General features: G+C 42.4%; 1 protein-coding gene and 1 long non-coding RNA gene across 9 annotated transcripts; one reads left to right on the forward strand and one right to left on the reverse strand.

Annotated features, from left to right (window-relative positions):
- Window positions 1-4,248: 4,248 nt before the first annotated feature.
- On the reverse strand, window positions 4,249-12,336 carry LOC308196872. Of its 2 annotated transcripts, XR_013952449.1 has the most exons (5): window positions 12,295-12,316; window positions 11,756-11,894; window positions 9,263-9,330; window positions 6,089-6,242; window positions 4,249-5,099 (listed from the first exon to the last, which is right to left on the reverse strand). It is a non-coding gene; the product is annotated as an uncharacterized lncRNA (long non-coding RNA). The 2 variants fall into 2 exon arrangements; XR_013952448.1 differs by lacking the exon at window positions 11,756-11,894 and having other exon boundaries at window positions 12,295-12,336.
- On the forward strand, window positions 6,376-27,184 carry LOC308196864 (scavenger receptor cysteine-rich domain-containing protein DMBT1-like). 7 transcript variants are annotated; one of them, XM_080596567.1, is made up of 20 exons: window positions 6,376-6,462; window positions 8,546-8,641; window positions 9,021-9,338; window positions 9,823-9,852; window positions 10,632-10,730; window positions 11,399-11,479; window positions 13,343-13,420; window positions 14,156-14,266; window positions 18,023-18,343; window positions 19,212-19,253; window positions 21,167-21,199; window positions 21,692-21,724; window positions 21,916-21,948; window positions 22,096-22,128; window positions 22,320-22,352; window positions 22,500-22,532; window positions 23,582-23,617; window positions 24,153-24,328; window positions 24,541-24,926; window positions 25,634-27,184. In XM_080596567.1, the coding sequence occupies exons 1-20, from the start codon at window positions 6,399-6,401 to the stop codon at window positions 25,872-25,874; spliced, it is 2,277 nt and encodes a 758-aa protein (XP_080452693.1). In that variant the 5' UTR covers window positions 6,376-6,398; the 3' UTR covers window positions 25,875-27,184. The 7 variants fall into 7 exon arrangements, with proteins under 7 accessions (XP_080452693.1, XP_080452692.1, XP_080452694.1 ...); XM_080596566.1 differs by having other exon boundaries at window positions 18,020-18,343; window positions 25,634-27,182; XM_080596568.1 differs by having other exon boundaries at window positions 13,373-13,420; window positions 18,020-18,343; window positions 25,634-27,182.
- Window positions 27,185-27,626: the final 442 nt, after the last annotated feature.

Below are 27,626 nucleotides of genomic sequence, written 5' to 3' on the forward strand. Positions count from 1 at the left end.
TTCCCTCAATTATTCCATGATTTGAGCTTTGATGACTTTAATTTGGGAATTGATTGGGCTGGGGTTTGGCCATTTATGTGCTGGATTTTGCATTGTCTCTGTTCGGCTTTTTAATCAATGATGTATTGATTATTCATACTTAGAGGTGTCTTTGAATCAAATCCTCAGAAATCATTCAGATCTCTCCAAACTCTCAGGAAATAAAGCTCTCAATAGAAACGTAGCTTTCATAAATGAGTCTTATTTCTAGAGTAAACCAGCTTTTGACATATTTAAGATTTGGTTGGACTGTCTCCTATCCATGTACCTCATTGCAATGATTTTACACGCTATCAAAACCTAAGTAAAAGAAGTTTAAAGGCAGTCCCAGTCACACCTCACCCCCTGGCACTCCCAGGGGATCCAGAAGATCACCAGATCTTCACCAGAAGATCACTTCCATTTTTGTAGCAACAAATGTTCAAAAGGCACTGGTGATACTCTATGTGATCCCTACCTATGGCACCTGCTGAAATCAAAGGGATATGCTTTGAAATGGAGAAAGAAGTTGAGAAATTGTCTTAATTAAGATTATACCATCGTCCATGTAAACGTCAAAAGCAGGAAAAGCTGCAAGAACATAGCGCATGCCAAGGTAAGCAACCTATGTTGACACGGAGTGTTAGCCAATGATATTATCTGGGTAACAGGATGAAATGACCCGTAGTACTGTATGCAGAGCCAAAATAATTGATACCCATTTACATTGGCAGAACCTTCATCTCTGACAAAGATTTTCCCTCACAGGACTCACAGGGGTGGACTGGGGCTTCCAGAGACTAGATGGTGACATCTTTATTCCAAGACAGTACGTCTACAAGAATCAGAAGCTGTACCCAGCACTCATTACTCAGTTTTGTCCACAGAAGATGACTTCACATGTGAAGTTTCCACTTTGCTTTACCAATATATTCACTATAAATGTGGGAAACCCCTTTGAAGGTTATATTGTCAGGGGCGTGATTTATTTCAGCCTGGCTTTGCCCTTTTCTCTATACTTTCTTCAGTGTGCAAAATGCACTTCAGAACCTGCTGAGGTTGATTTTAGTGGAAGGGCTGGAAGAGAGGAAGCATGAAAAAAGAAAGAATTGAAAGAATATACGTTTTAATTACAATCAAGAATGTGTCTGGATAGCTAAGCAACAGATGTTAGGATACCACACACTACCATATGGTAGCTTCATACAGCCAGAATGGGTAACAGCAGCAGTGAAAATATGATATCATGGGCCTCATTAGGAGCAAGCATGCAGGCACATACTCAGGGTCTTGAAACTTCAACATAATATTGCATTTCCAGATGTAAATCATAACAGAAAGCTGCACAACACCTTTTCATCGTCCTTTGTCACACACCTATCGCACCCAGTCCTCTAGATAGGTGTGAACACAGGAGTAAGGACTGCTGTTATCAGGTAATTTCTGCTACCTCTGAGGGAAGCAGACTCAGGGACTGAGGCTGAGAAAAGCAGAAAAAAGACAGTCTCTGGTTCCCTTGCTTAGTTACTTTTCCTACTGCATCTTTTCCCCCCTTGCATTTATAGGGTCATAAATCGTTTCAGTGACATCAGGATTCCAGGAAAATTTCACTTGTCAGAAATGAGTAAAATCTGTAAACCCTGAGGTGTGAGAGACACTGCTTAGTACAGAGGACAACATAAATTTGAGAGTGGATAGCCATACATAACGTGCACATTTAGGGTCAAAGCTCAGAGAAGGTCCTTTATTCTCAACATGATCTGGTTCCTGATGGGATGAAAGGTGCAAAAGTGCAAAAGACATTTTCAGTTAAACATACAGCTGAAAGGGTGTAAAAAAGGTTACAATAGGTAGTAAGCCAGCACGATATGACGAGTGATTACTCCTTTCTGAGGAGCGCACAACCTCTCGTCTGTCACAGCAGAGCAGGCCCTGTCATGGCATTAGGGACTGGTTTGGAAAACCAAACCAGCCAACCAACCCCAAACCTTTCTCCTCACAGAAGGAACATCCCATGTTTTGGAAGCTTCTGGGGAGAGGAGTTGACCCAAACAAGGAGAATCTGTGCAGCTTTTCCAAGCCACCACGGGTATAGAGAGCTTGAAAAGCTCCTGACACGTAAAGCTTCTGCCCAGGCTGTATTGGGGCCCTGTCTCCTCCAGACAAGCATGTGCCTCCTCCTCCTCCTCATCATCACCTCTTGCTGTGTCCTTTGCTGTTGTTTTGGGCATGCTCCCTTAGAACATACTATTTCACTCTTATGTTAATTTCAAGGTTTTTCTCAATGCAGAAAAATAAGGAACTTCTATTTACATATGCGTATTGAAGGTCTCAAAAGTTCCTTGGAAGTTCATAATTCTTTGCTTTTAGAAACAGAAGGTAAAACTGATGAAACAGCCTGTTGGGAATGTGATGGTTTCAGCAGAAAAACAGGACTTGTTGCATAAGAAATGTTCTCAAAAGCATAGTAAGTATATTTACAGTTAGCAAGAATCTTTCATTACATCCCTCCTCGGAGCAATGTGCAGTGAACCATGAACAAGCTCTGCACACTTATCTGTAATATGCTGTCTTCCTCAAGTATGTCCTGTAGCAACACCGGGCCACGGGCTCACACACCACCAGCCAAGTCCCCAGGCTGACTGAAGTCAAGGATGAGTATACGGCAAGTATTATGGCAGCCTTCAAGTGGTAATCTTGTGGGGCATTTCAGTAAATTCTTCCAGTTCCACACTTCATTAGTGAGTAATCTACAGTGGATGATTGACTGAAAAAGTTATCAACATGACCCAAAACAAAAGTAGACCCGTGCATCATTCTGTGGCTTCACACACTGGTGTTTTCTTTATCAGGGAAGAAGAAATACAAGTAAGTATTTGTACAAGAAATAGACGTCTAGGAGAAATTCAATGGGTGCTAGTTTATTCCTTCGAAGATATTTCAAAGAAATTCCTTGCAAACATTAGTTATGAGAGCTACCAAATGTCATGGTTTACAGCCTCGATAAGTGATAATGTGTAAAGAGCTGCAAGGGAAGAGGTACCTGAGGCCTCCACCTATTTAGGTGCATGCCTTAGGAGGGCCAGTTCTCCTGAGCACCATTTGGCCAAGAAATATCCTCTGACATTGGTAGAAGACATCTGAGGAACGGAAAAAAGTGTCCTGCTGTTTGTAGCTGTCTCATGCACAATTTATTTTGTTGTCTGCTTACTTGTTAAGGTATTTGCTAAAATTGAGACCTCTTTATCGACCCTACAAAAGTACTATGCATTAGACCATTTATCTTATCCAGTAACTTCCTCATTCCTTAAGGACAGTGCCTCACTGCCCTCCAGTGGTAATAGACACCAGAACAGCTTTATATTTTCTGATTGCTTTTAGCCCATCAAACTATGTCCACCAGATCCTTCTGGAGTTTTTAACACTACAGATTTCCATGAAAATTGGATGTAGTTTGACAAAGCTGAAAAAAGCTTTGTACAGGGATGGGTAGTTTTGCCAGGGCAGCAAAGCTCCAGCACTGTCAGGAAAGTTTAACACCCATCTTCCAGCGCAAAGCTACTTCACTATATCACAGAAAACAAATACTCTTTGTTTTCAGAGTGAATTTTGATAGATTTCTTTAAGAAGATTTTCTCAGAAATGGCACTGCTATGCCGAGACCACAAAGGTCAGCCCCACTGTCATCACTGCTGCTTCCTGCCACACGGGATTAGCTTGCTTGCTCAGCTTTGGACTGAAGATTTACCACTTCCTTTTAAAGGCACCTTCAGTGTCAGTGACAAGGGCTGCAGTGTTTAATGTGGAGGCTGGTTGTTCCTTGTCACCTGTAACTATGGATTAGCTGTACAAATCTGCTGCCCTCGCTAGCATTGTACCTGCCTCCATTACTTCTTATATACGGTGTAAAATAGCCTGCAGTAAGATCCAGCTTCACTGGGCAAGAACAGGGATGTGGAGTCCTCTGCCCCGGGCATGTCTGCTGGAACCATTGGCTTCTTTGTGACCTTTCTTTCAGCATTCTTTTCTGAGGAATGCTGAAAAAGCAAATTTTGATGCTTCTTCATAGTTGAGATATTTTAATTCAGTCATGCATCTAACACAGGCTAGACAGCTAACAGTCTGCATTCCCCATATCTGCCCGTCCTCTTAACTAGGCTCCACACTGTCTGGCCTGAGTCACCAGAATGAAGCATTAGCTGTTTCTACAGCACTCTGCATTTCCTAGGGAGAAGATTATTGGAAGTCCAGCATCAGCCAAGCACTGAATTCGTTTATTGTGCGATGAATATGAAGTGCACTGAAACAGCATATGTGTGTCTTCTATATGATAATGTTCAGATCCAAATCTTTTCATCCAGACTTGGGTCAAATCGCAAGATATAAAGAATTTGTTTCTCTTTGTTTTGGGAATAAAACCTTCATGAGATTTCAGCTGGAGTTTTGGAATGTTTCTGAAATTTCTTTTTCATTCAGGACTGAGAAATGTCTGTATGAAATAGCTTAATTGATGTTAGGAAAGAAAACTGGTATATACTGTACTGTTAAGGTCCAGCTTAGAGCTATTTGGATAGAAATATCGATAAGGATCTACCATAAACCCACTTAGTCACTTCAGGAAATGGCAGCAGAATTCAAATAATCCACACACACGGAACTGGAAGTTTAAATACTTGACATGACTGGTTTTGCTCAAGAAGGTAGTGGGAAAGTAAGAACATGGCCATCTAGATAGATACAATACATCATCGTGTGCTGAGGAAATAAGAAAAGCATTCACAGAACAAAGGAATCAATTGATGTTCATTTTCAATCAGCTAAGAACCTCTGGCTTTGCTTTTTCCCTCTCTCTAGATGAGGCCCACCTTCTCCCTGCCAGCACTGAGTAAGACAGAGCTGAAGGCATCCTTTGGGGTATCAGCAGCCACAGGGTATTTACCCCACCACCTCGTGACAGGGAGAAAACTGTGCTGCTGGAGGGATTCTGCTGGATTCACGGCTTTGCTAGAGGCAAATCTTTTCCAATTGTGTAGCATGGCCTTTCTAGGTGGGAATCCCTTTTTCCATGCAAGCCATCTAATCTGAAAAGTTAGCATGAAATGCAAATTGGCAAACGATTATCTGCAGCAAGTCCTGGTGTATATTTCCTCTTCACAATGATTTTTTTTTTTTTAATATTTTCACTTACTCCTCTACTAATTTGTATTTCTACTAGCACTACAATATCTTCTGCCTCTTATCCCATAATCTCATATCTCTTACTAGTAGAATAAAAACCTGTTTGTAGTTTCTCCCTTTCACCTGAAAGTTATTTTGTGCCTCAATTCTTTTGTGCAGTGTCTCACAGACCCAAAACCGTGTCTCGTTAAGTCCTAACACACAAAGGTTCCACTTCCTTCGGCTCTGTGCAGCCAGTTTATGAGGGATGCAACACAGAGAACTGTCAGGCAGCATGTTTGCTTGTCCTTTGAAGGGGAAAATCTCAGACTGATTTGGTCAGAAATACACCAGCTATGAAACTGGTAGATGGAGAATAGGGAGTAAATTGTCAGTGGACTCTACTGGTCTTCCCCAGAGCAGGGCATGGCAGCCGGTCGTGCCTCTCTGTATGCCTTTACATACAGATTCCTCGACTTGCACAGCTGTAGCTTAATATAACACCTTCTGGCCCTATCCTGCTCTCTTTGGTTGCTGTATTTCAGCAATTGCCCTGCTGATGTACCCCCAAAACAGTTTGTCCCTCTCAACCATGCCTTGGCCGATATCTCATAGCTGATGCACTGTTCTGTAGGTTGCAAGTGAGAAAGAACTGACTGCAGTTCCAGAGCATACTATAGGGATCTAATCCTAGGTTAAAGAGGAAACAAAGAGATATGAAAAAGTGTGGGAACTCCATTTTAGAGGTATAATACTTTCAAAACAGAGATAATTTGGTTGAGGCTTTCTTTTTTAGGATACTGATCTTTTGACACAATTATCACATCAATTTAGTCTGTTTTAGCACAGTTGTATGTTGGAAATGGTCTTAACTGATGGTAAAAAAAAAAAAAAAAAGTTAAGTTTTCCTTACCAAACAGCCTAATCTCCAAAAGCAAATCATTGCTTCCTGGAAAAAACACATCAATAAACGGCTGCAATGGTGTCAGTAGAGTGGGAAGATTTCGGTAGCCAGTCCGGAACAGCGGTGTGATCTGGATCTGCTTATCCGGATGTCTGGATATACCCTGTGAAATGAAAATACTTGGTAAATCACTTCCTTGGCATGGATCTGGAATTTCAGGGAGATCAAATTACACAGCAAACACCTTTGGTGTAGACCAGAACCCCTTTAGTATAAATTCTGAATCTTCACTGGTTTAGAACAGACAACCACAAAGAAAATGGACCTTCAAGTGAGTCTCACTTGGATGCTTCTGTTAAGTGCTTCTCTCCTGTGTGAACCAGGTACAGTGAGTACATTTTTTGTGCTTGCAGGGAAATGTTAAAGACAAAATTCAGTACTCATACAGACTGGCTTGTTGGGAAGTGGTGACAGGGTCCCCTTAGAAACTGCTGGCACGCTTTATATCATGAACTTTTTGGTTTAATTTGTCTTCTAATTCTAACATTCAGATCAAATTCATAGGTTAGATTTTAAAACTGGGTATGTTAAAGATCATTTTCTTTGTTTTTCTTCTGTGAGGGGAATTGCTAGGTGAAGTTGTTTTCCAAACATTCTTCTTCAAATATTCTAGTTTTGAATTAAAATTCTTCTACACTATACATTTAAGGATGTAGACCAAGAGAGTAAAATAAAATTAAAAAAAAAAAAAAAAAAAGAGCAGCCTGCTGGACGCAGATGGAAATATACGTTACAAATGCGAGTCTCTGCTGAGCCTTGGGATTGACGCAGTGACATTGTCCTTCAAACTTCAAACAAAAAACCCCAAACCTTCCTTACAATCTTGCTAGTTTGAATGAGAAGCTTTGATCTTTAATAATCAGCTTGGGCACCATGAATAAAGGCTTATCAATCATAAGAGAGAATTTCGTAGAAAGTAGATTCAGGGGTTGGCTATATTGAATTATTTATAAAGCAAGAGGAAAGGCAGCCCAGAGGTGAGCTCAGCATCAAAGAGGACTAAGCTGCATTTCCAGAATGTAGTCAAATCCCAACACTTCAGCAAACCTTTAATCTCTCTTCAATAAATTCACTTTTGTCTTCAGTTTGACCTGATGTAGGCTGGATTAATTTGACTGGAAAAGTCACTTAGGGTCCTGTCTTGCAAACCCAGAACTTTAGGATCACTGATCTATTCACAGGAGTAAGAGTCTGTGAAAGTGAGTGGCTGAAAACCAAATGCAGTTTGGGAAAAAAAAAAAAAAAGTGCCCAAATGAAATTTCTCCCCATTTTAGTGATTGAATCAGGCACAGCCCTTCAGAGCTTGTTAATTCTGAATGAACAAGGATATTATAACAGCTGCCATTTCAAAACATTGCTTTGACTTCTGGCAACATAATCATTTTTCCTTTAAGTTAATATATGTAGGGCCAGATTTTAAAATGTATTTATGTGACTGCACCTACTGATTATCAAAAACCACATGATGAGCCCAAATGCTTGTATCCTCTTTTGGAGGACAATTTTGTCCAGTGGTGTCTGAATGACTCTTAATGGGTTTAAAGAAAGCATATGCCCTCTCCTATTCTTGGTGTACATCTCTGCATGGTCACATTGAAATCTGGAGAAGCATTAAGCTGTTTCTCTTCCTTGGCATGGGACCTACGAGAGTTTTCCTGCTTCTTTGTGGGAATGAAGAGTGGAAGACTAACACTTACTCTTTGCAATTTCACTGTACAAGAGGAAGCGAAGGATTGCCTATGAGTATACAGACGCCTGTTATTCTCGACACCTGGCAGAACTAGCCAGAAATACGCAGACTGTAAATGGAAGAGCTGCCCTACAAATATGTAATGCCACACTTTGGTTTAGTCAAACCTACATTTTGAAATACTTGGAGCAGTGTGCAGTGTATCTGAGTTAGATGAAGCCTGGGCTCTCCAAGCACACCTGAGCAGGCATTTGCAAAGAGAGCACTTTAAGCTAACTTGCTGGGCTGTCGGCCAAAGCAACTGTCACAGTCTGCACTGACAAATGCTCCACACTCTCCCCTGCTATTATGGCAACAGCATGGCAAAGATGAGTAACTTTTTCTACTGCCCCAGTAAAATCTGGCAGAGCTCAGCTCCCAGAAGCCCACGTATTCACTGGAGGTGCAGGATGTACATGAGGACTTGTGGGGTTGGGTCACTTTGCTCTTGTGCTGCCACGAAACAAGGTCCTCTACGACCATCTTCCACTGAACTATGAGAGAATGAGCATGTCCTTCCGGGCACAGGGAGGAACTGCAGGATTGTTTTTGCTTTGAAAACACATCACGTACCAATGCTCACTCCTTCCATCTCTGCATCAACACAGAAAACCATAAAACATATCTAGAACTATGTTATGTCAATGCTAATAATGTGCTTTCTTATCTGATACAGCAAGTGGTTTCTGGTGGCAGTCCACAGGAGGTGGAGATCCAAACTCAGCATGGAACAAGTTCTCAGAATGGATAAAAAACACATTTAGACCCAAAGGTATGAGAGTGAAACATTCTCCAGAGCATGAACACACCGGGCACACCTGTGGGTGTAGATGAGTCAGCTCGGGGAGAGCTGGTTATTTCCCCAGCCCAGCCAAAACCCTAACATGACAGATCAGCCCCCGCATGCAGCAGAGCTGAGTGAACTGGGCTGAATTAACAGCACTGATCTGAGCTCTGCTGTTTAGCTCCTTGCCCCACCCTGCTTCGTGCACTGCATGTGTCCCCCCGTAAGCCCCAGGAACTGGGGACACAGAAGCACTGCACAGCCCATCCCTGCAGAGAGGGGGGTGCGACCTCAGACGTGAGAAGTTTACATTTTCTGTAATAAACAGCTTGAGATGTTTGCCTGCCAATTTTTGCTTTCATTTCAGAAGATCCGCCACAATTGCGACTAGCATCTGGTGGGGACAGATGTGCCGGAAGGGTTGAAGTTTACCATAAAGGCGAATGGGGGACAGTCTGTGATGATTTCTTCAATATGAACAGTGCCAATGTTGTATGCAGACAACTTGGTTGTGGCCAAGCTGTTTCTGTCTACGGATGGTCTTACTTTGGCCCTGGTGAAGGAAACATCCTCCTGGATGATGTGCAGTGTACAGGAACTGAATCTTACCTTTGGGACTGTCCGCACGCTGGCTGGAACAAAAATGACTGTGGGCACAATGAGGATGTCGGTGTCATCTGTTCAGGTAAAAAAATATATATAAATCTGCACTTAAACAAAATCTTTGGATTTTTCTGTTGGCTGTAAAAATGAGGAACATCGGAATGGAATTCAGAAACCAGACCAGAGCCGAACTGTGTGCAGAGCCTCCTTGTACTTAGGCTGAATGAAGCGATCAAGGAACACAAGGATGTTCTGTACAAAATACCAAGACTGGCAGCAGCAAGCACTGAGTATGAATATGCTGAGAAGAAAATAGTCCAAGACCACTTGAGTCAGCATCTGATTGTAGGCTCTTCCCAAAATAAGGCAGGCAAACAGTTAACTGGAGGTAGAAGTACATCCAGAAGATGTGAACCAAGACATGTCTGCATTGAAAACGTGTTTTAATATTTTTGTCATAAACACAGCTGATATCAACGATTGCATAGGTAGAGGCAACCTATTTTGAAGCAATATAAATAACTCCACAGTAAATATCAATTTTTTGCTTTGTTCTGTGTTCACAGATGCAGTACCCTCCACGACTGCACCACCAGGTAAGGCAGGGCTTTTGAGACATAAATCCATTCACACTTCACAGTAACGCTAAATGCTCAGAGACTAATTTTTAACTTGAAAAATCATATGATTAGAGTTCCTTGGCAGACAGTATCCTAGAAAGGTGCATGTTCCTAATTTTTCCTCATTACTCGTTATTCATCTATTCCAAAATGACTTCTGTTGTTTGGATTGCTCTTAGGAATTGCATTTGCCTTTCATCTGCTAACAATTAGGGAAAACATAAAACAAGTCTTTACACTCCCGGTATAAGATTCTGACTCCTGTTTTTTTCCACCACTGTGTCCCTGAAATAATGGATATAGGAAATCCTAAAATATAGGTGCTGCTCATGTCTCCCATGATTTTGTGTTTGTTTGTGTGTTTTTTTTTAAAGTGTTGAGTTAATCATTAATGTACTTTGTAGTGCACAAAGAAGTGGGCACTAAAATGCAGTTCTCAACCATTTGCAGCCCAGAAGTGAAAGGCTGGTTCCCTAAATAATGTCTCCTCAAGGCCTGAACCAAAAAAACCACGTTGTAGTAGCACTGATCTTTTGCTGCATATTCTGAGCATCTACATCTGCCTTAACGGTACCACTGGCAAATATCTCAGCAGTTCATTTAGAACTGTTATTAACTGACAGCAATCACACTACCAGGTCTAGTGCATTAGCCCACTGCTACACGAAACCTGACATTTAAATTATTTCACCAGTGTCTCAGTTCTCATGACCATTATCATAGTTCTCTAATAATTTATTTCCTCTATCTTCCAGCATCCTCAGAGAATCCCCAAACTACAAGTTCATCATCAACATTTGCCACAGACAGCACCGTAACCTCTACCACAGAACTGCTGACTTCTACTGACAAAGGCAAGGGAAAAACCCAAGCTCTAAATGGCACCTGCAAAAATTTGGGGTAATATGCAGTTTGAGAAGTATACAGGAGGAACACTTGGAATTCAGTAAAAATATTTCATTATCTAACCCTGTATGTAAGTAGCCTTGGAGGAGCCAATGGCCAACACCGTCTTCATTTTCACAAGAAAATGTGTTTGGAGGGAAAACAAGTACACGATTATGTCTACCTACAATATAATTATCAAGACTGCATATCTGTATGATGAGATCTGTACAACTGGATGATCTGAGGCACGCTTATCTGGATATTTTCTTCACCTTCAATTCTTTTAATAGTTAGACCTAATATTTCCAGGTTCTGAAGTTAGTGAAAAGGTGGAATGGAAATCAGGTGGGCTCATACCATGACAAGAGGTATACCAGTTCCATCAGTCTCCCAAATTTTAATTACTTTTAATTAACACTACACTTTTAATTACTACTACATTCATTTACAATTACTAATTAGAAAATGTTCTTCTGAACCAATTACCAAAAGTCAAAATCTGGTAAAATAACTTCCCTTTCCATGAAGCCCAAAGTACTAATGATCCCTACACTGATTCTTGAAATGTCTTTTCTTTTACCTGGTCGTGATTCCATTTACTAATGTATTCCCTCACCCCTGCCCATCTCTGCAGCTTCCTCCTCTGCACCCAGCCCAGACACAACAGGGACGGAGACACTATCTGCTACAGTGACCTTGACAACCCTTGAGGAAGGTGAGGAGCACGGGTCTGCTAGCACTCACTCATGAAATGCTATAAAAGAAAAAAAAAAAAGTAAAAATCACCTAATTTTTTATTTCCCTAATAATGGCTACTTTGCGCCTTTCCAAATGACTGTTGCACCTCTAACAGTAAACGAACACAGTCAGAAATAACACAGGTATCTTCTGCCTTCAGTATTAAAGGTTAAATGAAGGTGAAAGACTTTTTTCAGTAACAATAAAGGGCTGCGCATTGACTCGCTTCACTGCTAAGCCCAAACCTGCTTACTTTCATCAAGATTTCAGACCACGCGTTCACTCCTAATTGCTGCCTCTCCCTCCTTCTCTTTCTTTCCTCAACTTGCTCTTGGCCTCAGATCTGTCTTCCGCACCTGCTGTTCTTGCAGAGGGAAATACCACATTGGCCCCTGAAATCCCAACCACAGTTTCTGAAGGTAAGAATGGCCATTTTGCAAGTTATATCTAAAACAAACACTCTGTTAATTAGGATTTTTCAGCTGGATTAAGAAGATGTGACCACATGAATCTGTAAAATAGTCACAGTAGACAATGCAAATTAAACTGCTGTGAAGGAGCAACCCCTCTTTAACATCTTCACTTAAAAAATATCAGACTGTCAGGATACAGCAGAAATACATGCATTTAATGATTAATTTCCCTGAGCTTGTAGCTATAAATACTACAGGTATAGTTCTGTAAAGCAGAAGCGTCCAGATCATTGGTGTCCAGATCATTGTGATTTTGTGTGTCCAAGTTTCATAAAAGCTCCAGAACCATTAAGGAGCACAGCCAAGCATTTGAACTCACCTCCCTGAGCTGGACCTCTGCCTTTCCAGCTATTTAGCACACTGATAACACAGCTTTTTATCAGGCCTGAGATCTAGAGTCCTTAATTCTTCAAAGCACACACCTGCCTTTAATTGCTGCTGGCAGGCATTTAATTTCTCGTCCTTCTAATAGCCTCCTTTGCTTGCACAAGTTCCTCCTTTGCTTCCACTGCCATTACAGAAGAAAATGGGACATCAGAAACCCTGACCACACCAAAGGAAGGTAACGGGCATTTTCACAGCCTGCAGCATGTCAGAAAAATGCTGAATGAATATCTGGATGTAAGTTTTGGTTCAAAGGGGAGATCAGTGGACATGCCAAGAAATACTGCAAAATCACCATCTCTCAGTGCCACCAATGCTTGTCTCTGAATCCCATTTGCTTGGTGCCAACCGCTGGCTTTCTGGCAGCATGGGCAGGCTGCCACTAGCACTTAAACCACAACTCCAATAAGGAGCTGCAAATGTTACATGCAAATCTCACTTCAAGTGAAGCTGAATAGTGCAGAATTTAAATGAGAGAATCCGAAAGAAATAATGATTTATATATATATATATTTAAGAAGCATGACTTGGGATAAAGCCATTTAGTCTGTGTTTCTCACCATTTATAACAATATTTATCTGGATTCCTAACAGTTTATAAGCCTCCAGGCTTGGTCTTACCAGATTCACCCTCTCCCAACACGTGGCACAGGATGTCGCAGGCTGAGCTCCGCGAGCTGGGGGCGAGAGCCGGCTCTGCCACCAGCCCCCCACTACACCACACCTCTTACCTGCTTGTGGTGATGCTCTGCAATGCAGGGACACCCTGCAGGGAACTGCAGAAAAAATGGTCTGAACGGACTCTCCCTCTTCTCCCCAGTGACTGTTACACCTTTGGGAGAAAGACTCTCAGTCAGATAAGACAGAAATGGTTTTAATGAACATTTCCTTACAGAAAGCCAAAATACTCTTTGTTATTTTACTTGTTTAATTGCTGCCTCTCTCTCCTTCTCTTCCTTTCCTCAACTTGCTCTTGGCCTCAGATTCATCTTCTGCATCTGCTGTTCTTGCAGAGGGAAGTACTACATTGGCCCCTGAAATCCCAACCACAGTTTCTGAAGGTAAGAATGGCCATTTTGCAAGTTATATCTAAAACAAACATTCTGTTAATTGGGGTTTTTCAGCTGGATTAAGAAGATGTGACCATATGTTAGAGGCTACAGTCCAACTCACTTTTACTTCAAGGACATAATCTAAATGATATCACCAAACATCAGCTCCATTTTCTATCACTGGTTGATGTTTCTCCCCAATAATGCATTTTCTCAACTCTTTAATGGTATATACCTGTATATATATACTCTGTATATACCCACGTATTCCTTCTGTGCATCTACTTCAGTGAATGATGGGACTGAGGCAGCATCAATACCAAGAATCCTGAGTAAATTCGGCTTATAAAAGCAAGGATATAGTTGGATGGTGTAGTACCAAAATCAGTTTTGAGTCTAGGTGAGCTCAGGTAAAGACACATTGCATGGAAAATATGTGCTCTGAAGTTTTCATAAAGAGGGATAAGAACATGCTATTTCATTCTCCAGTAGCCAAGAAGCTTAGAAATCCCAACTTTGAATATTTATTTATCATAGTATTATGTGATGCTATATAGGGACTCAGACTGAAGTACAAGGGACAACTCCAAGTTTGTTCACTGAAAAAAAAACTTCTTGTACTTTCACACATTTCTACAAAAATGACAAATCCTGATTGTTTTAACTTAAAAATTACTTCTGGTTTATATTCACATTTTGCCACTGTTGTTCATAGTTCCTACTGTTTTTTTTTTCCCCTCAAAGCTTCAATTGATGATTCTACCACAGAACTGGACGACTTGATCACATCTGCCCCAGTCACAGAGACTAGTGAGCCAGCCACAACTCCAGCATTAGCCTCTACAACAAATGAAGGTAAGGAACAGTCAGACACAAGCTGTCTGCCTTGCATGGTTCAGGAACAAAAAAGTCTCCTAGATGCAAAAGGATGCAGCTAGGAGACAATCCTGTGCAAACCAGGATTGCTTGTCCCATTCTTATACTCCTCCTCAGCATCTGTTAGAGGTCCCTCTTGGGGATGGGAAATTGACTTATGTGGGGCTTTGGTCCCCATATAAATCCTGATCACACTGCAAGGTGTGTGTGTGTATGTCCCACCTTTTCTCCATGCTCTTTGTTGGGGCAAATCTTATTCTGGCATATGTTTTTTTTAAGATGCTTTGTAAGCTTTTGAAGAATGAGCTGTTTTAATGAGTCTATGAAATAATTTCTTAAGTTTTACAAACCTTAAAGCCAGGGTTTCACCAGACAGGGTCATTTTGTATCAGCCATCAGCTGAGGGGGGCCTTTCTACCCACTATGTGCTGTTTTACCTACTCGTCTGATGAAGAAGAAATTGATAGCAACAATAGGCTTTAAACTCCTAAGCAAATCTCCACCAGGGAAGACGAATATGTACACTTTGCCTCTGGGCTTGACAGATGTATTCAAGACACAAGAAAAATGTGTAGAACACTACATTTGATGTTCTTTTGTTGATAGGAATTTTCTGTAGTGCCTACAGTTGCTGTTTTAGCTCTCTACAGATTCCAGGGGGAAATTCATGGCAATCCTCTTTAGAGTCCTCTTCTGAATATTGAAAGACTCTTCGCATATAAACTAAATTTGGCTCTTTAAACTTAGAGCTCATGATTTTCAAGCCTATTACATTTCTTAAATCCAAGTTCTCCCCATTACCTCTATCTTTCTTAAATGTACAATCACCAAATGAGCAGCTGAGGCCTTGTTAGTGCCGAGGAGGATAAGTAGACCCAGTGTATCACTCTGAGAGCAAGCTGAGATTGGACTAGCTCACCGCAGTGCCAACACTGCTGACTTCCAGTCTTTCCATGGCCCTCCTGTGCCAGCTAAGAGGATGATTTTGCCTTTGTGCCTCGGTTTTCTCTTTGCAATGAGCAGTCCATTGCATCTGTCTGTGCTGAAGTTCAACTTGCTGATTTTTGACATTTATTCAGTTTATGAAGATGATTTTGAATTCTCATCCTGTCCTCCAGAGAGCGCACAAATCTTGCCTTTCCTTCTGTCACTCTATCTGTCCTGTTCCAAAGTGTCAGTGGTAATGGCTGAGGATTTCATTACCGTACAGTAGCTGTGGCTGGCTATTTAACACCCATACCATCTGTTAGCTCAAGATGCTGCATAACATGACAAACAATTACTGAGGCAACTGATAATTCTTCTCTTTATAACCGTTTATAGAGCTTCTTCTCTTCTACAGCTTTATCTATGTTCTCAAAAGATTAGAGCTGTGACTCAATACCAGTGGCAGCAGGTCTAGGAAATGTAGTACAAATCTGCTTAATGCTCCACCCATCAACCTTAATTTTAACAATATGTTCATGTTCAAGATCTAGGGTCTATCCACCCTATTTTCTACAAATGTTAATTGTCTTAGAAATTAACAGACAAATCTTTAGTACAGCAAAGGATAAATTTAAGTCGGTGTTTCTCTACCTTTTTGCTGCCAGTCTTTCCAATTTCAGAAGGATAGAAAAGAAAACTTGCCTGCTTTAAAGAATATTTTACAGAGCTTTGACCAGATTTTGCTGCCTGCCTTACATGTTCAGACTAGGACCTATTCCAGACGAATGAAAAGAAGTTTGCACTTAGCACACACCAGTGAAACTGAGAAATGAATGTGGTCCCTCAGGATTTATTTTTATCTTCTTGGCTTTCAGAAGTTGAATGTGAATTTCTTCTTAAATGACTGATCAGTTGACTACAATACAGGCTTAACGAACCTAATACAGGGTGTATATATGGATTTCCAAGAATACCTACGTTACTAATTTTAACTATTAAATGCTTTGCTTGTGTCTATTCAGCCATGCATTTGAGCAAATAATTTCATCCTATGTATGCACACTGTGCAACAAGGAAGGTGTTTAATGGTTAAAGTGAAAAAGTGCTCCTCTTTAGCTGTAACTAACAATTTCATTACTTTTATTTGTACCAACCATAGATAAACTGCACTTTGGGTTAATGGCTCAGGGAAACTAAGTGCTTACTAATTCTTTTGATTATATTTTACACTTACCTAAGCACAAAACACTGACTTTGAAGAGAAGCAAATATCTAATGCTTTCTTTATTCATTTGTTGAAAGCAGAAAGTTGCCTTTCATCTGTCTAGACACACCCACAAGAATGCATTAACAATTCTTGGGACTGCTACTTAATCAGTCCTTTATTTCGGATTGACATTCATATTTCAGATTAGTGAAATACTCCATTTACTTAGTAAGTCTAATTCAGAGGTTGCCTCCCCCTCAGTAAAGCTATTTTTAATATCAGCTGAATCACAACAAATTTATTACTGCCTGTAATCTAAGTCAAGATCTGGATATATATATTTTTAATCTGCCTTTTTCTCACTACTCCCACCTAGCCTTAGATAGCTAATGAAGTCCAGTTCTTAAACTTATGTAACACCTTTCACTATCGCTAGTGACTACTCAACACCTGGTTCAACAAATTAATTAGTTATCTTTTGTCTCAATTATTTTCTTATCCCTGAAATCATATTTGGCAGTCTCATAGAAGTTCAGACCTTGATCTTGGGAAGCGAGCCAAGAATATTGCTGCTGACATTTCTTTACAGCCAACTTTTGCAGAAGGAAATGATAAGCATGGTACTTAGATGGAAGGAGCTTTGATCATGGTCAGCAAAAAGGAATTAAGGGCAAAGAGAGTCTTTGGAAACATGGCACTCATTCTGAATGGATGTGCATTAGTTGGTTACAAATGACTGCCAGGTGACAGCAAAATGTCCCGAAATGAAAACCTTGTAATCACAGACCTACCAAGAAGTAAGACAGCTGTGTATACTTGGTACAGTTTATGATGGCAACAAACTCAGAGGAACTCAATTATGTTGTCGGCAGAGTCTCTGATTTCTTTCTCTGAAAGAAAAATACACTCCAGACCCATAAAACTAATTTGGAACTTCAGATCTCTAAAAGCCTTTCCCTCTGAAAGTGAGATAAATGTGTGGGTTATTCCATAAGTACCCAGCTCTCAGAAATGAGCCTGATCTGTAGAAATAGCTCTGCTACTATTCCTGGGAAATGATGCTGTGCCAACCATCTGTTATGCCAGAGCGAAAAGAAGCTGAATCAGGCATTATTTAAAGAAGAAGTGGGGAAAAATGTAAAAAGAAAAAAAAAAAGAAAGGAAAGAAAAGAAAAAAACATATAGCCTTCAGGGTGCAAGGTATCTCAGGAAAAGGTTGGCTCTGGGCAGTTGTGTTAATTGTTTAGACACCACTACTATATAGGTGAGAAAGATGGTAAAGAAAAAGTAGAAATCCTCCCATCTGTTGCTAGTTGTAGGGATGAGGATCGTTTTCCCCAGAGATCAGCATGTTGTGGGAGAAGACTTTGTCCATGCCCATCAGATATTGCATATAGTATCAACCAGTCGAAAGACGGGTTCAAGAATTTATATCAGTCCTAAAGGAGAGCTGAGATTCAGGGAAGGATCCTCTGTGGCAGCAGGCTACTCTGCGGGCTACCCGCTCCTTTCTTCACCGTGGTGCTGGCTGGCCTGAAGATGACCTTTGGCACGGCCTAGGATAAATGGCAGCGACGTGCGGTGTTCTTCCTCCACAGCAGATGCTTCAGCTCAGTCCCTGCGACTCGCAGACGGCGACAGCAGGTGCTCGGGCCGCGTTGAGCTCTATTACAACGGCAGCTGGGGCACGGTGTGCGACGACGGCTGGGACCTGGGGGACGCCGAGGTCGTGTGCCGGCAGCTGGGCTGTGGGGAAGCTCTGCTGGCCGTGCCCGAGGCCCAGTTCGGGCAGGGCTCTGGGACCATCCTCCTCGACGAAGTGCAGTGCGGAGGGGGCGAAGGCAGCCTGTGGGAGTGCTCTCACAGGGGGATAGCTGTACACAACTGTCAGCCGAAAGAAGATGCTGGTGTCATTTGCGCAGGTACATGGGCATGTTTCAGTGCTGATTTCCCATATGAATGATGACAAGTAGTAAATCAAATTTCCTCTTCTTGTATTTAGCAGGAAGTTATTCTTAGCAATTTCCTTTAGGATTCCTTCAAATCAGTTCCCAGTTTTCCAGCAATTCTGTTCTGACTGAAAACATGCGCAGCTGGAGAGCCCAGAAAGAGTACTGGGAATCTGGGGAAATGGCACTGGGAGGAAGCGAGAGGAGTGAGGAGAAAGAAAAGATAAAGAATTTGCTGTAAAATCTCTCCAAAAGAACTGGTTGCTATTTGTGCTATTCAATTCCTGGCAAGAAAATGGCCGTACGTCTACTGGACTTTACAAGAGAGATACTCTGACACTATTTACTTTAATATTATTATAAAACAAGTGGCCTTGGCAGTCCTACCCTACCTCCCTCTAGCAGAGGTTGAGTCCAAGCTGTGCAAGTGTCTGACTTCTAGCTGTGCTCTGACAAAACAGAAGTGCGACCATTTCTGAAATATTTCTCCCGCTATAATTTTATTAAAGAGAGAGTTTTTCAGTAAAGACCTCAAGTGGAGTTAAACAACCCAGGAAAATGTGTGTCTCTTGTGTAAGGATGTCCCACACCTAAATTAAAGTGTCCCACACAACTGAAGATTATATCTGCAGGATAACTGCAACCATTAACACTCAGACCCTGTCTTAGCTGACATTTAAAAAAGGGTTTGTTCATCTCCCTTTTGTGATGATGCTCCCAGAGATGAAGGGGTTGTTCCATGTTACTACTGTTTTCATTTATCTAACATAGTAACTGAAGAACATTATTAAACATCCTCGATAGCAAGACCAAAAATTCATTTTTCTGTTTCCTTTTCCAGAGCCAGTTCCTACCACAGCCCCGACAGAGCCCATCCCAGCTGGTGAGTTCTTTGTAGGCAGATCTTTCAAAGTTTTCATGTCTGACATATTGCATATAGTTACTTGGCTTTTACTATGTGGTGAATGCATCTGCCAGTTTTTGAGGCTGCTGAATGACCATGAATTCCCTTCTGCTTTTCCAAGAGATGTCCCTGAGACTGGTGAACGGAGACAATGAGTGCTCAGGGCGCCTCGAAATCTTTCACAATGGGAGATGGGGAACCGTCTGCTATGACAACTGGGGCATAAGGAATGTCAGGGTTGTGTGCAGAGAGATGGGCTGTGGTGATGCTCTCTCAGCCAAAATTAACGCCTTTTTTGGGGAAGGCACAGGAGATATTCTCCTGGACAACGTGAAATGCACAGGGAGCGAGTCCTCCCTGGAGCAGTGCTCCCACAGGGGGCTGGGCACACACGACTGCTTCCACAAGGAAGATATGGGTGTTATCTGTGCAGGTACACACCTTCTCCATTTTATTTAATGTGAATCAAGTTTCCTAAGCCATGCATGAAAGCGTGCGTGGATGAAAGGAGGAGCCTGGCGCAAGGCTGGAGCTGCAAATGGGCATCCCTGGCCGTGGCCCCATGGGCACGAGTCAGACCGGTCACCCCGAGCTACAGGTGACTGGGGCCATCTTCTCCTTCCCATGAGGGGTTCCTCTACTAGAGGGTCAAGCAAGCAGAAAGGGAAGAGAAGGGCTATATGTGTTTTTTTCCAGAGATGCCCACAGGTAGGTGTTAGCAGTCCAACCTGGAACTTACCTCTGGAACAAAGACTATTTGGGCCTTAAATTGCTTGTGTCAGTCTTACAGTGTTGTGAACATGTCTTCTTCTCATTCTTTCTCTCCTGGGAATGCACTCCTTTTTCATGATTTCGTACTTGCATTTAAAGAGATGGTATCTGCATCATGTGAACTTATGGAGAAAACGGAGTGCATGCTGAGCTTACGTCCTGCTAGCTGAGGATGCAGAAGGAAATTGTTTTGTTGGAGGATCTGGCACTACATGAACATGGTGTGTCTAATACTAGACATCAGTGTAGGCTGGCAGTCCATTGAATCTTTTTGGACTCTGATGTTTATGTCCAAGATAGAGTGAGGTCCTCTAGGGAAGTGATGTTCATGCTAGGCTAAGTTGTATTGCATTGCAGTGATATAATGAATACCAGTAGCCTCAAGACTTACAGTCCTGAAGAAGTGAATAAGGCTTCTACTACCACACTGAAAGGGCACATATTCTGATTCCGATTTTATTTTTGGTAAGTCTTCTCCTTTCCCCTTTTACTGCTACCATGCAGTGTTCTTAACTGATGGTTACAGAGAAACACTTGCAATGAATCTCTGATGTGCTGCACACAAGCTGCAAGCAATAGAAGCATTTAAGAAGGAGAAATCAAGTTCAGACTCTCAGTCCACTCTCCTAATCCACTCAGCCCTGCTCAGCCCTCTGTAGTTTGCACACTGAAAATTATTTCTCCTTGGATGTATCAAGAGGCTTTACTGCTTCCTAACTAACCATCTCAAGCTAGACGTAACTTATTTTATTTGAAAGCAGTTCTGGCTGGCACACCTCCCAGGCTCTTGGCCCTGGCAGATACTGCAGTGGTGGGGCTGCTCCCCTGCAAACAGCAGTTCATACCGCATTTCAGCCTGGGTGAGGAGTTGGGACAGAAACACTGCCTGTCCCCACCAGATCTGCATCACTGCTCCCCTCCTGGCAAAGGTCTGCAGTATGGGGTGGCAGAAACGGTGGCAGGAACACCAACCTGCAGGCTTCTCCAGGGCTTCAGAAACCATCACCCGAGTCATGGTTTGGGGGAGAGCCCTGACTGTACTGCTGCTTGTCTCGCCCTTTAACTGAAAACATTGATCTACCTTTCATTTTTTTGATGTTTTTTATTTTCTTTCCCAACAGTCCCTGTGGAGCCTACCACATGTGGAACAACAGGTATGGAGCACTTCACCGCTAGCTTATTCACCTCAGGCTTAGTCAAATATTATTTCTCCCATCGTGGAGTGCTGATTCCCCGTGAGCTCAGCACTGCTTGGTGGTCAGAGAGCTCTTACACACCGTTAGCCCCCAGAAGCTCACGACACGCAGGTGAATGGGCACACAGACTCCTGATGCTGACGCAGTGGTTGTGATGAGCAGGGAGAGGTGTCCCACGACACCGAGTTTTTTGGCATCTCTGGAGGTACACACACCTCACACGTGACTTTCACCCGCCCTGAAGGATGGTGAAAAGGCCACAAGCTGGGTTAATCAAATGCCAAATTATGGCATATTGTAAATTGTTATAATGTAGCTGGAATGGGTGTCTGATTAAACCAGGCCTAACTGCACCTTAATGTTAATTTTGCTTTGGTTGGGCAGTCTTTGCTTTGCTCACACAGTAATGGAAAGATTACTAAAGCCTGGCTTTTGCTTTCTCTTTGGCAGCCCCAACTGAGACCACTGTGGCCGAATCACCAGGTATTTATTCCTGCTCATAGACCCTACAGCCGAGCGTGGCCATGCCCTGGCTGCAGCAGCCTCCCCTGGAGATGTGCGCAGCCACCCTCCAAACAGGAGCTTGTGGCTCCGCTGTGGTGTGGGTTCCTCCCGCCTGTCCAGCCCATGGCAGCTCCTAACCGGCACTTGTGCTCTCTTGCATGCCTCACCAGCCCCTGCCGAAACCACCACACCTCCAGCACCAGGTAATGACCGCTTTATTCTGTGAGGAATTGGTGCCAGGATGAAGCCTGTGAGAACGCTGCTGATTCCCTCCACAGCAGTGGCCTTTGCTTTGCTCATGGAGTAATGGAAAAATGGCTGAAGCCTGGCTTTTGCTTTCTCTTTGGCAGCCCCAACTGAGACCACTGTGGCCAAATCACCAGGTATTTATTCCTGCTCATAGACCCTACAGCCGAGCGTGGCCGTGCCCTGGCTGCAGCAGCCTCCCCTGGGGCTGCAGGCAGCCACCCTCCAAACAGGAGCCTGTGGCATCACTGTGGTGCGGGTTCCTCCCGCCTGTCCAGCCCATGGCAGCTCCTAACCAGCACTTGTGCTCTCTTGCATGCCTCCCCAGCCCCTGCTGAAACCACCACGCCTCCAGCACCAGGTACTGACCACTTTATTCTGTGAGGAATTGGTGCCAGGCTGAAGCCTGTGAGAACGCTGCTGATTCCCTCCACAGCAGTGGCCTTTGCTTTGCTCATGGAGTAATGGAAAAATGGCTGAAGCCTGACTTTTGCTTTCTCTTTGGCAGTCCTGACCACGTCCCCAGCAGCAGAAACACCAGGTACTTTTTGGTGCTTGTTTCCAGCAGCCCTGTGAGCAGCGGCGCTGCCTGGCCGTGCAGCGTGGACAGAGCTCCTGGAGCTGAGGGCCAGGCACTGCAAACAGGTGGAGGAAAACTGAGGCACAGGGATGGTGCTTGGGGACCATGGAGTGTCCTCAGGCAAAAAATGTTAGGAATCCTTGGCCTAGCTCATGTGGGTACACATTTATTATTTCTCATGCGAATAATGAATTTATTTAGGATTCAGACAATGTTTAATTTCATATTTTCTTATCTCACAGTAGCAATCTCATCAACTCTATCAGTTCCTCCAACTCCTGTAGACACAGGCATTACCACTGTAATGCACAAGTAGTGTGCAGTGTTATTCCAGTTTAAGTGCTTAGTCAGCTATCTAATTGTGGTCTGACAATGCGTTAACATTGCTTCCCATCTCACGCCTAGAAAGTCAGCCTCGTGCACTCGGCAAAGTTACATCCCCACTGGAAACTAAGTCAGTAAGAATTTCTGATATTTTCAGTGGTATTTGTTTTGAACCGTAGGTAAAGGTTTTGACAATGGGATTTAACTTTTGAAGAAAGTTGAATTTCAGGTTCTGCTCAGACATTGCAAATATTGTGCCTCAAACGCTCAGAGGGCAGGCTAAGGTCTTGTTTTAAAGTCTGGCCTATCAGCCTCACATTGCTAAAAGACTGCATCAGTAAAAGAACTCTATTTTTCCAGTGATGTACAGAAAACTAAACTTCTGATAAAAAGCATTCATTTGAGCATGAAGTCATCTGCCTAAACAAATGAATAAGCAGAATTAAATCTTGTTCCTGTTATTGCTAGTAATATGTCATCATTCAAGTCTGTAAGCTTTTCTTAATATGAGCTTTTTGTCCATGACAGCTCTGTTCTTCAGCTCTGTTGATATTAATATTTTCTAGTCTGACTGCATTCAGCTGATTACAGTGGATATTAACTGATTACATACAAGCATGTATTTTCATCATTCACTCTCACTTTTTTTCTTTTTTTTTTCTTTTTTTTTTTTTTTTCATTAAAAGCTCCTCCAGAATCAAGGCCAGCACCTATAAGCCGAGGTAGGGCCTTCTCCTTCCTTCCTCTTTGTAATTCCTTTCCCTCACCAGTGCCCTGCACGCTGGGCAAGATGCAAGCTGGAGAGGGCTGGCAGTTTATGGCAGGCAGCGTCTGAGGCGGAGAGCGGGGGCTTGCCCGAGCGGGACAAGCTGGCCTACGTCTGCAGTATTTATGAAAAAAAGACATTTGAAACACCTGCCCACGGACTGCCAGGCTGCCGGCCAGGTGTGGCAGCACGCCCCACAGGGAGCTCACGGGCAAAGCAGCAGCTCAGGGGTTGTCGTGGCGAGCTCACCCGGTCCCGTCCCGCAGAAGTGCTGACGTGTGTGACCTCAGGATTAGCTGTAGGAGGGAGCGATAAGCAATGGCACCACTGAAGAAAGAGAGGAATTCATTTTCTCTCCACTCAGCTGTTTTCTCCAGCTTAGTCAGCAAAGCCCACACTTGCAGTTGTGAAGCACATTGGTATTTAATGCGTGCTGCGTTTTACTGTATACTAAAATATGGTTTATTAACATTACATTTCTTCTCCTCTAGTAACCCTTACCTGTCTGCCTAATTACATGCGGGCAATCATCAGGAGATCCTACCTGAGCTCCCGAGGGTACCTTTCAGGGAGCGTCCACCTGCGAGACCCCAGGTGCAGGCCTGTGATCACCAACTTCCACGTCACCTTCCGTATACCGTACAACGGCTGTGGCACAAGGAGGCTGGTGAGCACGTCTGGCCTTGAAATTATCACATGCCAAGATGGTGTCAAAGTTATTTATGAACAAAACTTTTCCTCAGCTGTGGGGCCGAGGTCGGGCAGCCGGGCCCTCGTGGCCAGGCCCTGCTATCCCTCAGCTCCCCCAGCTTCCCAGTGGCATTCAGGAAAAGGGTTCTGCACTACTTTGCAGCTCTAAACTCACCTATATTTTAACAGATAACACGTGAAGCCGTCACTTATTCCAACACAGTGGAAGGATCCATGTCTGGCAACCTCTACAGCAGAAATAGGAACTCGCTGCTGAACCTCGCCTGCAGAATATACGGCAATCCTGGTTTCGAAACTGTACCCAGCATTATAGAGCCTCCGTACCAGCAAACTCCATCTGGGCGATTTATTGTCAAGTTTGCCTTTTATGATTCACCATCTTTTTCCAATGTAGTGAGGGCTCCACCGTACTACGTTCTGCCAAACCGGGATTTGTTCGTTCGTGCTACCCTCTACAGCGCAGAGCCGAATCTGATGCTGTTCACAGACACGTGTGTGGTCTCTCCAAATCCTTATGACTTTACAACTGTGGCATCTGAAATAATAAGAAGGGGGTAAGGAAAATATCTCAACAACTATTTCCAAATAATTTCTTGCATGTGATTGACCTGATAAGGATGATAACAAATAGGTACACCACAAATCCAGAGTTCTGTGGGACTTATGAGTTATCCATTAGCAAGAAGCAGCTAGATTTTAAATGAACTAGCTATTAGGATAGACACTTTTGTTTAGCTGGCATTTTACATTTAGTTCACTATTATATTCTGCCAGAGAAGAGAAATCAGTATAAATTTTCAGAAGATATTTCACAAATTATATAAAAAATTTAGAAATTTAGACAAGGATGAGCCTCCTAATTTAAGTGGGTTTGTTTGATTTGGGATATGGGTATATTTCTTTATAGTTCTTAGAAAGTTTAAGGTTAAAATAAAAAATAAATTTGGAAAGGTAATAGGGCTACACAGTAGCTATTGTTCACATTTAAAATTTCATCAGATGTTTTACATTTATATGTTTGCATACATGTGTGATATTTACATATGTAGCATTACATACTATATACCAAGTTACATAGTTAAATTCCATATAACTGCATCTGTGTTCAGGAGTTCTGGGCTGTGAACTGTGATTAACTTCACAGTTTAAAAGTTCTGAAGGAAAATTGCTTCTAAATAATGAAACAAATGACATAGTAACTATGTCACAATTTTTGTATGATAATTGTAAGGTGGTTTTTTTTCCTTTTTTCTTTTCTCAGGTGTGTGAGAGACCCAACTTTTAGGAGCTACTATTCACCAGACAGGAGGATTGTCCAGTTCAAATTCAGAGCCCCCAGCTTTATCGGCCGATACACATCCGTTTACCTACAGTGCAAAATGGCAGTGTGCAACAGATACAATTATTCCTCTCGATGCTACCAGGGCTGCATAAGGAGAGACAAAAGAAGCACAAGTGACAGTGATGAAGACGTCATTGTTGTGGTCTCCAGATTACAGTAGCCCCAATAATGCTTCTTCTAATTATGATATCATGTTGATCACTTATATACATGATCAGTATGTTTCACACCTGCTAATAAATTCTAAAAATAAATTTTAATAGGGGGCGTAAATCTAAAGGTATTGTAATCTTAACTGTACTTGTGTTTCTTAATTTCAGATTTTTTATCTATATTCCAGATCTGTAAAAGCCTAAACTTCAGTAAAAACTCTCAGTGACAAAGTGTAATTGGATCAGCTGGCTGATTTTTCCCATCAAGGCTGTTTCCCTCTTGCCGTTCTTACAGTTCTCCCCATTGTACTGAATAGCTCAAATACTTAGCATTCAGGAATGATTAGCCTGCCTTACAGATGTAAGCAGCAGTGCTGCTTTCTGAGCTCAAGAAGAGGCATAAATCACAGGATAAGAATCCCTTGTAACCAATAATGTCTAAGCAATTATTGTAAATAGGAATTCAGAAATAATTGGAAAAAGTATTGTACATGTCCTGAGATATAATCTCTACAATACCTATAAGCTATTAAAATCGTCCATATGTTAGCTTTTATTACTGGAGACTAGAACTATAGCACATCTAATTTTTTTTCATTACAAGCATTTGCTTCATCCTTTCTCTTTCAATGTCTGTTCAAATTAAATCACTTTGAGCCAAAAAAAAAAAAAAAAGTGTTTCTGTGATTCAGTACGTTAAATTGTCCTACTTGGAATGACTTAGTGAAAAAGAAAAAAAAGGCAAACTATAATTTTCAGTTCAGAATAGAGAAAAATATCCTGACAGTTGACTGCAGGTTGTACAGTAGCCCAGCAGTCAACTGAGGGAAAGAGATGGATTAAATTTTGATAATCTGGTGAATTTGGAGTGTGAAAAGGATCTTCAAGGCCAATACTCAGTGAATATGTACAGAATACCCAAACTCATAATGAGATGCTCTGTAGGGAATAAAGATGCCTGCTGTTTAGAGTGTGAAATAAAAGACCAAAAAAATAAATAAAAAATATAAGGGCAACTTTTTGTGTTTCAGCCCTTCCAAAAAAAAGGGATTACAATCATTCTGAAACTCAGCTTCTCCGTGAATAATGTAGCCAGCTCACGGACAATAAACTCCTGCAGGTCTTTCAACAAGTCCCTGCTCTGACCAGATCGCTGACCTGGTGGCTCAGCCCCTGTCTTGGCCTGCGTAGTGCCATGTGGGCTCACAGCCAAAGCCCTAATCCTATGGGACTGTAATGCCTTTGTAAAAAAATGGCCAGGACTCCAGTCCTGAGCCAGAGTATTTCCTAATTGCACTTAATTCACACCAAAATCCATTGCACTTGTAACCCTGCCGTTCTGCTTCTCACAGGTAATGACTTAAAGTGCTTGAAATCACATTTTCCCTGCTATTGCAGGGAAATCTCAGCTGCAGGCAGTGAGGGAAAGTGCCTGTAAATAACAGATCCACAACAGCCGAATGCTTGTTCCTTTGTTCCAAAATGCACACTAATTTGTTCTAAGGATCAGCTATTGTAAAATACTTTCCATACAGTCATCCTGTTCTCATATTAAAGGATTTGCCAGCCATTTTCTTTTGAGGTGGAAGAGGGACCTCAAAGCGGGCCATTAATATTTCAGCATCACCTGGTATGTGAGCACATCACACTGTCTGAACACGGTGTGTGAGGGTTGAAAAATGGTTTGAAGGCTCAGATCTGGAGCACGAGCTGCAGTGCTCAGAGCCATCCCTGCAAGCATGAGAGCCTTGCTCAGCCCT

This window comes from Anser brachyrhynchus, assembly GCF_964034855.1.
Source record: "Anser brachyrhynchus genome assembly, chromosome: 6".
Classification (NCBI taxonomy): domain Eukaryota; kingdom Metazoa; phylum Chordata; class Aves; order Anseriformes; family Anatidae; genus Anser; species Anser brachyrhynchus.

Bases quoted from the DNA above. Each gene is read 5' to 3' on its own strand.
- LOC308196864 (XM_080596566.1), top strand. From the start codon at position 6,399: ATGGACCTTCAAGTGAGTCTCACTTGGATGCTTCTGTTAAGTGCTTCT. The intron at 9,853-10,631 runs GTAAGGCAGGGC...TCTATCTTCCAG, and splicing joins CTCCACGACTGCACCACCAG to CATCCTCAGAGAATCCCCAA. The intron at 23,618-24,152 runs GTAGGGCCTTCT...CTTCTCCTCTAG, and splicing joins GCCAGCACCTATAAGCCGAG to TAACCCTTACCTGTCTGCCT.